The 11,055-nt window shown below is 44.8% G+C and overlaps 1 protein-coding gene across 2 annotated transcripts; it reads left to right on the forward strand.

Moving 5' to 3' along the window:
- Positions 1-532: 532 nt before the first annotated feature.
- On the forward strand, positions 533-5,943 carry IL6 (interleukin 6). 2 transcript variants are annotated; one of them, XM_074339768.1, is made up of 5 exons: positions 533-710; positions 1,922-2,112; positions 3,230-3,343; positions 4,060-4,197; positions 5,468-5,943. In XM_074339768.1, the coding sequence occupies exons 1-5, from the start codon at positions 674-676 to the stop codon at positions 5,633-5,635; spliced, it is 648 nt and encodes a 215-aa protein (XP_074195869.1). In that variant the 5' UTR covers positions 533-673; the 3' UTR covers positions 5,636-5,943. The 2 variants fall into 2 exon arrangements, with proteins under 2 accessions (XP_074195869.1, XP_019582302.2); XM_019726743.2 differs by lacking the exon at positions 533-710 and adding an exon at positions 1,615-1,756.
- The last annotated feature ends 5,112 nt before the right edge of the window (positions 5,944-11,055 follow it).

Here is an 11,055-nt window from a genome sequence, read left to right on the forward strand (position 1 = left end):
CATTGGGTGCAAGAGAGAGGTGACTTAGCTGGAGGTATCTGAGTTGCTCAACACCTAAAACCACTAAAAAATGAAACCATTCAACCATCCTCTCCCATTTTCATTTTCGAACTAAAAAAACTCCCACTGCTACCACCGCAGGACCTGCCTCTGTTCAGAAAGCCAATGAAAGAATGGATGACCTCACTTTCTCAAACAGGCGGGTCCTAAAGTGTTGTGTGCAAAACAAAACTTGAGTAAATCGATTCATATTTTAAATACCCTAGCAGAATAGCAATCTTGACGAGATCCTCTTTGCAAAGCAAAGAAGCCGTTTTCGTGATAACGCTGTGTTTTGTAAATAATTTTCAGGGAATTTTTGGTAGTCTACAAATGTCCTAGTATCAGCCTGGAGCCAGTCTTCTGAGCTGTCTGGGCGTCTTTGAAGACTGGTGGGGCAGACTTGTCATGAGCCTATTTGTATGAGACCAAGGACCTTCCTGCAAGAGACGTCATTGTAAGGTCTGAGGGAGCCTGTTCAAGCTTGACCCAATAAGAAAGGCTGGGGCACTGGAGTGGAACTGTAATTCAGAACCTAGAGCAGCCGTCTGTGTTAGTAGATTTCTTCCCAGCCGCCTGTGGATTCAGATCAAATCATACAGCAGGAGGGAGCTATGAACACAAGCGCCAGAAAATGCCACAAGTTCCTCCTTTGACATCCCATCAAAGAGGTGAGTAGTATGCTCCCTCCCCACTTTTGCCCTCAATCAACTGAGCATCAGTGACTGAAGCCTCCTCAGCACCTGCCCAGGTTCCTTGGTGGCTCCTTGGCGAGCCGGATCACCCCATTGTCAGCAGCGGGGATAGCCCCAGTTGCCCAAGACAGCCTCCTTGGCACAGAGATCAAAGTCTTCACCAGCAGGGTCCCCGAGAGGTCACTAGACAGAGAGCAGGGCTGTAGCTGACCCGGCTGCAGTGAGCTGGAGCAGGTGAGGATGAAATTGGCAAATGCCATGAGGTGGCAAGAAAGGATCATTTATGTGAGCCCCGCACACTGCACCTGGAGACTCCTAGGGGTAACTGCATGAGGTCTGGGGGCAGGCAGGCATTTCTGCAACAGCTGGTCATGGCAAAAGCCAGGAAAGAAAAGCACTGTGGGTGGCGCAGAGTATTATCTTCTGTGTAACCACAGGCTGGTGGACTCTTCGGTCAGAACCTCTTAGGATTTTACAAATATGAATAAGCTGGAAAAATAAATCCTAGCCTGTTGATCTGGTAATTAAAGTATTTTTTAAAAAATCATAGTCAGCCTTAGCTTCTCTACCACCCTACCACCCCTACAAAACTTTCTGGATGACTTCAGCTTTACTTTCCTTCTCAACACATGCCAAAGTGCTGAGTCACTAAAAAAAAAAAAGGAAAGAAAAGAAAAGAAAAAGAAAGTAGAGGAAGAGTGATCCTGCTTCTTAGGGCTCCTTGGTAATGACCTAAGCAGCACTTTTCCCCCTGGTTGTGACTCCTGTGATGCTCAAGGACGTCACATTGCACAATCTTAATAAGGTTTCCAATCAGCCCTACCCACTCTGGCCCCACCCCCACCCTCCAACAAAGATTTATCAAATGTGGGATTTTCCCATGAGTCTCAATATTAGAGTGTCAACCCCCAATAAATATGAGAGTGGAGATGTCTGAGGCTCATTCTGCCCTCGAGCCCACCAGGCAGGAAAGAGAGCTCCATCTTCCTCCAGGAACCCAGCTATGAACTCCCTCTCCACAAGTAAGTGATGGAAATCCCTAGCCCTGACCGGCCTGGCTGCCGTGCCTGCCTGAGAGGGGGTGTGTGCTGGCCCGCAGTGAGGCTGGCGGGCGGCCAGCAGCCAGAAGCAGAGCTCCCCCAGCTGTGCAGTCTGCTCACTGCTGCTCTCCCTTCCCTCCGGCACAGGCACCTTCAGTCCAGTTGCCTTCTCCCTGGGGCTACTTCTGGTGACGGCTACTGCTTTCCCTACCCCAGTTCCCCGGGGAGAAGATTCCAAAGATGACACCACCTCAAACAGATCACCACTCACCTCTACAAACCAAACTGAAAACCTCATTAAGTCCATCTTCTACGAAATCTCTGAAGTGAGAAATAAGGTGGGTAAGCTCGACGGAGGGTGATGAAAGGCCCATGTGGGCATTTCTCTTCTTGCCCTTGAATGGGGACAGGGGCTCTTGCACTGGGATGTCTTTATTGGGTTTGGGGGCAAGTTTAGATTTGAGGCCAAAGAGACAGACTGTGTTCTGTATTTCTCCTCTGCTGCCGGTCTCAGGGAGCTCCTCTCCCTCCTGGAAAATACAGAATGGGGCTGGCATCCACGGCCCCTGGCCCATTCCCAATTCTGTACTTGGCATGAGCAGAGGGTCACTTTCTCCTGGGACACCCTTTTCCCTAACCAGCAACTAAGGTCTAGTAATCTTTTTGTGTGTCCCTTGGACTTTGGGAGGATTAAAAAAGTGCCTCCTGAAATGAACGTCCCGCTTCTCCGGACAGTCGCAGTACTTTTAGGTTAGACAAGCTTGGTAGTTAGGGATTCCTCAAAGTCATTCCAGCTTATGTTCTGCCTCTTTTAGCTGTTTGCAAACCTGACAGCCCACCGAAGTGGCAAAATTATAGGCAGGCTACAGCAGCTGCCAAGCTTTAAATGTAAGGTAGTTTGGCTCTGTGTAGCAGGAAGGCAAGAATAGACGAGAGGGGATGGGGAGCCCCGAATCTAGTTCCGGTTCTTCTGAACGAGCTTTGGGATCTTCGGCTAATTTCCTACCACATCTGGGCCCCATGTGTAAAATTATGGGATTGGACTAGATGATCTCACAGGTCCTTCCAGCTGGAAAATTCCATGGCTCGATTTATAGTCACCCAGCTATCGACATGGCTGTCATGTATTAAGTACCTACTATGTGCCGGGCACTTTATATCAATATTATATCTCACCCTCACAACAAACTTACAAGGGAGGTGTTTCATTATCCTCAATTTGGAGACATAGGGACACTGAGGCTCGGGATAGGTAACAAGCCTGAAATCACAGGTGAGCCAGGAATTGAACCCAAGGGTGCCCACCTCCGTTAGACCTTGCTTGCCTGGATGCTGATGGGTTATGACTTCATGTTGCTTAGAGGATTTCCTGGCCATGTAGAACATGAGTAGGCCCTCTAGTGGTGTTTGTTGTCGGGGCACTGAGAGGATAACAGTTCTGGTATTTCTTTCCAGATGTGTGGCGACGATGACACGTGCAAAAACAGCAGGGAGGCACTGACAGAAGACAACCTGAACCTTCCCAAAATGTCGGAAAAAGATGGATGCTTCCAGTCTGGGTTCAATCAGGTATGGATGCATCACATCCACTTTTAGCTCTTCCTTAGTCAAGAGTCCTGGGCCTTGCGTGCATTGTCAGCACACATCAAGACCAGGCAGGCACCAGAGAAGGGGACAAAGGTGGAGAACATCACGTAACTGTCATGGGGAGGCCGGCTGAAATCTTTGTAAAGACAACTTACTTTTGAAAGGCATGGTCAGAGATAGACCACCTGCGTTGGGATTTTCACAACTGTCAAAGGTTAGAAACCCAGCAGGTTTAGCTAGTTCATCCTGCATGAGGTGGTCCAGGGGCCTCTCTCCTCCCTGGCTGCATTTCGCAGGATCCAGTCCTGCCCTCCCTGCTGCGGTCATTCTCTATACCCTTCTCCTTCCAGACAATGAGATAACCTACATTGACTTCTGGTTGATTCAGCCCAACACTGACAAGGGCAGGAGTACAGTCAGAGGGAAGAGCATTAAAGGGAGAATCAGAGAAGGACCCTTTGCCAAATTCTAGCGTCTGTTGGGCTTTGGGTAAAACTAATTAAGTGGTCTCTGATTGTCCGGATACTTAAAATGGGGCATCTGTGCTGTCTGGTGCCTCAAAACATGATGCCTAAAAGCACATGAACTTCCAAAGGGGGAGGAAGAAGAAGATGTTATTGAATTATAGTGATTTTAACTCTTCAGATCAGTTCTATCTTCCTAACAACACCCAATTGTCCCACCGTCTGTCCTCTCAGGAGACTTGCCTGATGAGAATCACCACCGGTCTCCTGGAGTTTCAGATCTACCTGGAGTACCTCGAGAACAAGTTTGAGGGGAACTCCAAGGCAATGCAGATGAGAACCAAAGCCCTGGTCCTGATCCTGAAGCAAAGGGTGAGTGTCCCCTCATCCCCCACTTGGTGTGGGGAAGACAGGCTCAAAGAAAGCAGCCCAGACAACTCGGGAATGCAAAGCCAATTCAAGAGATGGCCGTGTGGAAAGGAAAGGATCTGAGAAATAGTTCCTGATGGTTAAAACTTTTTTTTTTTTGGCTTTCTTCTGCAAAAGACATCAATAACTATATTTAAAGCTATGTTTAATGAGGTGGATTTTAACTTCAACTTCTAATAGCTTCAAAAATAAGAAAAAAAAATGTGTAGATGGGTACATCTAACCCTGTTCGGTGACCCATAATAACAAAGAACAGAGAGCACAAAAAGTAGTTAAATTATTGCCAAGTGACATTCTTGTCTTTATGGTAGTTTCAACTCTTTTTCCCAACTTGTTGCCAGAAGAGTTAATGCAGAGAAAAGGCTAAAGCTTGGAAGAGCAGGTACCGAGGGCTTTGGTACTACAAGCTGGCCATTCAAATGCCACATAGTAGAGGCCTGATGACATAGTATGTGGAGGAGCCAAACGAAGACAAGGAGAAGGGCCGTGGGTGGAGAAGCACATGGGTGCCCATCTTGCCTCTCCCTTGTTAGCTATTTGCCTTAACCAGGGGTTCTCCCACTTGACGCTGCATACGAATCCCCTGGGGAGCTTGTTCCAGTGAAGCGCTGAGTCAGTCGGTCTGGGGTGAGACCTGAGACTCTCATTTCTAACAAGCTCCAGGCAGTGCTGGTGCTGCAGCCTCAGGACCACACTTGGAGGTGCAAGGCCCCCCACAATTCCTTAGCCCCGTGTCAGCAGGTCTATGGAGAGGTTTTTCCCTGGCCTCCCGCACCACTAGATCAGTGGGCTCTCAACCGATGCTGAATGGATGGCTGAGAGCGAAACCAGAGAAGAGTTAGAAGCCACTCAAGAAGCCATTAAAATGCCTTAAGTATAGGTTCTTCCTTTACCTGTTGAATTCCAACTGTGAACCAGGCACTGTTTAGGACAACAGAGGGCAAACAGGACACTGTATCTGCCCTCTGGATGCTTATGGTGTGCAGGACAGCAGCAAAGGCGTGCTTAGAACTCAGTTGCTATGAAAGGGCTCCACACAGGCTGGGCTCAGAGGAGAAGCCCCTCCACTTACCTGGGTGACTCAGGGCAGATGGCCCCAATTAGTCCCCTATCACCCCAAACTTGAACATCTTCCCACAGCTCAGAGCATCCCTCCACTGAAAAAGATTTGTTTGATATTTAAACAATTCTTTTCGCTTTCTTTTCCCTTTAGGTAAAGAATCCAGATGAAGTAACCACCCCTGACCCAATCACAAGCTCCAGCTTGCTGGCTAAGATGCGGTCGCAGAACGAGTGGCGGGAAAACACGACAACTCACCTCATCCTGCGAAGCCTTGAGGATTTCCTGCAGTTCGCCCAGAGAGCTGTTCGCATAATGTAGCCGGGGTCTAAGAGCCTTGTGGTTTACGGACATTCCTCCCTCTGGCCAGAAACCTGTCCACTGGGCACATGACTTATATTGTTCTCTATGAAGAACTAGAAGTATGAGCGTTAGGACACTATTTTAATTATTTTTAACTTATTGATATTTAAATATGTGATATTGAGTTAATTTATATAAGTGATATTTATATTTTTATGAAGTGCCACTTGAAATATTTTATGTATTAGTTTTGGGGGGGAAAAAACATAAAATGGCTTTACAACTTAAATATCCTCATTTCAGAGCCAGATCATTTCTTGGAATGTGTAGGCTTACCTCAAATAAATTGCTAACTTATACATATTCCTAAAATATATTTATATTGTATTTATATAATGTTTAAATACCAGTAAATGCCTTTTTAAAAAAAAATCAGTAACTAAGTCTCTGTGTGTCCTGTGAAGCTTACTATAAAAAGTTCTGTCATTACCACCAACACAAAAAGCTACAATCATCTGCAGAAAGATATAACTGATCACCTACACCATGCCAGATACCACGCTAAAGTGTTACATACAACTTATTTTATCCCAGTACTTGCACACTCTTTAGTGGATGTGAGAGTGATTTCACTGTCACCCCGTGAGAGATAAGGCACGGGCCCAGATTTGAAACCCAGGTCCACCTGCTTCCAGACCCACTTTTAACCTTCAGGTCCCACTGCCTCTCAGGAAACTGAAAGGTAATGTAGAAAATCCCAGAACATGTTAATACAGGGAAGACATTTAAAGGTGCAACCAAAAGCCTTTGAGATAATACAACCACTTGTGTAAGATAGCAACGTGCCAGCTTCTAAATCACTCGAAGTTCTGCCTTCTTCCTCTGGGTTTTTCAAACACTGCATGGAGCTGTCTGTCACAGCACCTACCACACTGTATCGCATCTTCAAATTGATGGATTTTTTTTCCCCCAGCCAGCCTGTGTGTTCCTCAAGAAGGCAAACTCTATTGTATATACTTTGCATCCTAAGCCCATGGCCCAGAAACTGAACACACGAGGTCTTGATAAACATTTTTTGAATGAAGAAACCATACATAGAGGATCGGATATAAGACACTTCAATTCTTGGGGACAAATGGTGTTGGTCTGTGAGTGGGGAATTAGAAATACTGTGTACTTGCAAATCTTCATCTTAAGGAAAAATAGCAAGAGTTCGAATAGAAACATTCTAAAAACTCCTAGAGGAAGCAATGAATAGTCGATGCATGCATATCTATCTCCATTTACTTTCCCACCAGTAATACTCATCCACCCTCTCTCCTCCCTGTCAAGAGTGGTGGTGAGAGAAGCAATCTGGGGAACTGCACATGGCCGGGCCTCTCCATCCCACCTAAACACAATGTTGGGAATTTGGTAAAGATTTCCCCTTTTCGACCCCAGCAACATAAAAGTTCTGTCTTCTGATAAAGCTTTCCCCACCCTAACCACCAGGGGAGCTTCCTCCGGGGAGAGGCTCTGCGAAGCACGGGAAAGTCCACAGAGGTCAAAAACTGAGAGGAGCGAAGAAAGAGTCACATGCTTTGATTTCTAGAAACCATGCATCACAGTGGGCTTCCCAAAATTAGGGTCAAATCAAAGAGCAAAGAGAAATAGCAGTCTCTATACATTCATTCTTCAAACAAAAATGTGTAGAGCACCATATATGAGTCGACAATTAAGTTCGTGAACTCATCCTAGAAAAAGTGCTACCTACCTCATTGCTGAATATCTGTACAGTCACCTTTGAAGTACTCCCCTTAGGAAGCTATGCACTGACGCCAGTGCCTAGTCCACCCTTCAAAGCAGTTTTGGAACTCTTTTTCTGGAATGGCTATCAGAGCTCTTGTCCTATTACCCTTGATGTCCTGAATGTCATCAAAATGCCTTCCTTTCAATATTTCCTTTATCTTCGGCTAAAGAAAGAAGTCATTGAGGGCCAGATCAGATGAGTAGGGAGGATGCTCCAATACAGTTATATGTTTACTGGCTAAAAACTCCCTCACAGACAGTGCCGTGTGAGCTGGTGCATTGTCGTGATGCAAGAGCCATGAATTGTTGGTGAAAAGTTCAGGTCATCTAACTTTTTCAGGCAGCCTTTTCAGCACTTCCGAATAGTAAACTTGGTTAATTGTTTGTCCACTTGGTGCAAATTAATAATGAATAATCCCTCTGAGATCAAAAATAGGTTAGCAACACCGTTGCAACAAGTTTGTGAACTTAATTGTCAGAGCTCATATGTCAGGTAATGCTAGGGACGCAGAGGTGAAGCAGCCAGACACAACCCCTGCCCTCATGTGGTTTACACTGTGACATGGAAGACAGACAGTGAACAAAGAATGTAAGTACGACAAGGTTTACAAAAGACAAATGTTTGGTTCACTGAGAACCTATTCTAAGGGTACTACAGGGAGGGGAGTGTAAGGGGCTTAATTGCAAACGAGAGGTTTTGGCTGAAATATGAAAGATATGAAGGAGTTAGCCAGGCCAAGACGGGTGGGAAGAGCATTGCAGACAGAGGGAACAGCACGTGTAAAGGCCTGAATTAATGGAGGGCATGCTGTGGTTGAGACAATGAAAACTACATTGTGTCCAGTGCATAACGAATAAGGAGGGTGGTTGAGAAGGGGTGGAGAGGGAACCTGAGACCCTCAGACCACTGACAGCATCAGAAGCCATATTCAAAATTTGGGGATTTATCCCATATGTGGTGAGAAGGCATTGACAGATTTTAAGTAATAGAATGACATATGAGATTTACATTTTAATATGATCACTCAAGTTACAGTATGGAGAATGAATAGGAAAGGAGCTGGAAGAGAACGTTGGCGGAACATTCCAGAGCCCTTCGTTGTAGCCCAGGGGCAAGAGGACAGTGTTCTTTTTTTTTTTTCAATCAGTGGCAGTGTATCCGATAGTCACTTTTTAAAATTATTTATTTTTTCAGTTATAGTTGACACTAATATTATTTTATGTTAGTTTCAGGTGTATGGCCTAGTGGTTAGACATTTATACAATTTATGCAGTGATCCCCCTGACTAGTCTAGTACCCACCTGGCACCATACATAGTTGTTGCAACATTATTGATTATATTCTAGATGAAAGCATTCTGAATGAGAATGGTGGTGATTGCTAGAGAAGAGTAAGCGCTGGTAGCCATCAACGAAAGATAGCTCGGAGCTAGTGAAGTAGGATTTGGTGATTGGTGACAAGATGATTCAGGAATTTCAGAGGGTACTGAGGCTTTGAGAGAGGGAAAAAGGAGGGCTTGGACAGAAGAGTAAAGCACAGAGAATTTTGAATTTGACAATATTCATTTATTCATTAATTCAAATATTCTCTGAACATCTGCAATGTGCCAGATTCTCTGCTGGGCCCTGGGAATATATATAATATAATCAGACAGACAGGTCTCTGTCCTACAAGGAGCTTATAATCGTGGGAAAAATTTTTAAAGAAATAACTACTGTGCTCTATGCTAAATACATGTGCTACTAATATTACGAGTTGAATTGTGCCCCCTAAAAAAATGTGTTGAAGTGCTAACACCCTGTACCTGTGACTGTGACCTTACTTGGACATAAAATCTTTGCAGATTTAATCAAGATAAGATGAGGTTGCTAGGGTGGTCCTTATAAGAAGAGAAGAGGTACACAGGGGAGAAGCCTGTGAAGAGGAAGGCAGGGCGTGGAGACATATGTTTACAAACCAGGGAACACCAATGACCAGACAACCACCAGAAAGCAAGAAGAGGCAAGGAAGGATTCTCCCATAGAGTCTTCAGAAAGAGCCCGGCCCTGCTCACACCTTGATTTCAGATATCTGGCCTCCAGAACTGTAAGAGAATACATTTCTGTTGTTTCAAGCCCCCTGGTTTGCAGTAATTTTTTATAGCAGCCACAGGAAAGTATCACTGCTGCTACGGCATCACGCAGTAGAAGAGTCTGATCCGAAGTTGAGGGTTCAGGAAAGGCTTCCCAGAAGAAATGCCATTTAAGCTTATATCAAGAGAATGTATAGGATTGAGCAAGTAAGAGGCAGGGGAGGTGTTCCAAGCGGTAAGCACAGCATGTGCACAGGCTCAGAGGCAGGAGAGAACATGCTGGAAGAATTGGAGGAATCCTAAATTGCGGAAGCACCAAGAGGGAAGCAGTAGAAACGAAGCTGAAGCAGTGGGATCCAAGGAGCGAAAGAGCCTAAGGATTAAATAAAATCATTAATATAACAGAAAGGTAAAGAGCAACTTTCTTGGAAAGAGTTTTTGATTTGGGTTTTTATTGTTTGCTGGCCTTTGTTTTTTCAATGTTCAGGGATTTTTCAGTTTCTTCTGGTGGCATGGGGTAAGGAGGAAGTCTGCAGAAGAGATCCCGTTTTCTGTAGCAGTTTCCAGCAAAAGGGTAGATAGTGCCAGAGAGATAAGAGGCAAGAAAAGAAAGATGACGACAAGGAGCCCCTGAGGCAGCTGTGACTTAGGAACTTCAGGCACTGTGATGTCCAGTAGCAAATTTTAATTTATCTTCTGTCTTACTCATAAAACTTCCATGAGCTTTATTCACCAGCCTTGCGCTAACCTAGCTGTAAAGAATGGAGGCTCATGTCCATCTTTTGGGGGCAAAATGGACAACGCAAGGTTGAAAACAGGAAGATTCAGGGAAGAGATCAAAGAGAAATCAAAGGTAAGAGTTCAAAGAGAGAAGTGACGGGAACAGTCAGGACACGTAAGACCCCTCCCAAGAAAATCAAGAATACTCAGGCAGATTTGGGAAAGGTTACAATTTCCTATCGTTGGCTTGGAATAAAGACACTGGTTATTATATTTGGATACTAAAGGGAAGGAAGGGCTACCTCCAAAGACTAGGGACTTGGGGGCACTTCGGTTACACTATGAAAATGACCCAAAACTTTGCAAGAGAGAAAGCTGTAGTGAGGCAGCAGTCCAGATTCCACTCCTGATAAAAATTCCGAGTTTCTGGTGAGTTAAGAATGGGAAGAAAGAGATAAATAAACACACATGGTCTAAGAATAGACTCATAATAATAATGATGATAATAACTGTTATTGAGCACTTATTGTGCACCAAGCACAGTTCAGTGTACATATTATTTCCAAGGCATATCTATTAACCGAAGGAGCACAGTCTAAGACATTTGTGAAAGTCATAAAGTGTGCAAATTCCAGAGCAGACTGCTAGTTTTCCTTTCAAATCCATTCTCCACTTCTTCTACAATAACTCGAGTTTGAATTAGACTTGTGACTACCCATCTGAAGGCTGTATCTACCATTCTCTTTTGCAGGGAGGTATGGCTGTGCTGGAAACAAAACAAAACAAAACAAAAAAAACAAAAAACAAAGAACATAGCAGGACTAAGACTACTATCCTTAAACACCCTGCTTACAAGCA

Source organism: Rhinolophus sinicus, linkage group LG09 (assembly GCF_036562045.2).
Source record: "Rhinolophus sinicus isolate RSC01 linkage group LG09, ASM3656204v1, whole genome shotgun sequence".
Taxonomy (NCBI): Eukaryota; Metazoa; Chordata; class Mammalia; order Chiroptera; family Rhinolophidae; genus Rhinolophus; species Rhinolophus sinicus.

Bases quoted from the DNA above. Each gene is read 5' to 3' on its own strand.
- IL6 (XM_074339768.1), top strand. From the start codon at position 674: ATGCCACAAGTTCCTCCTTTGACATCCCATCAAAGAG. The intron at 711-1,921 runs GTGAGTAGTATG...CCTCCGGCACAG, and splicing joins TTTGACATCCCATCAAAGAG to GCACCTTCAGTCCAGTTGCC. The intron at 3,344-4,059 runs GTATGGATGCAT...CTGTCCTCTCAG, and splicing joins TCCAGTCTGGGTTCAATCAG to GAGACTTGCCTGATGAGAAT.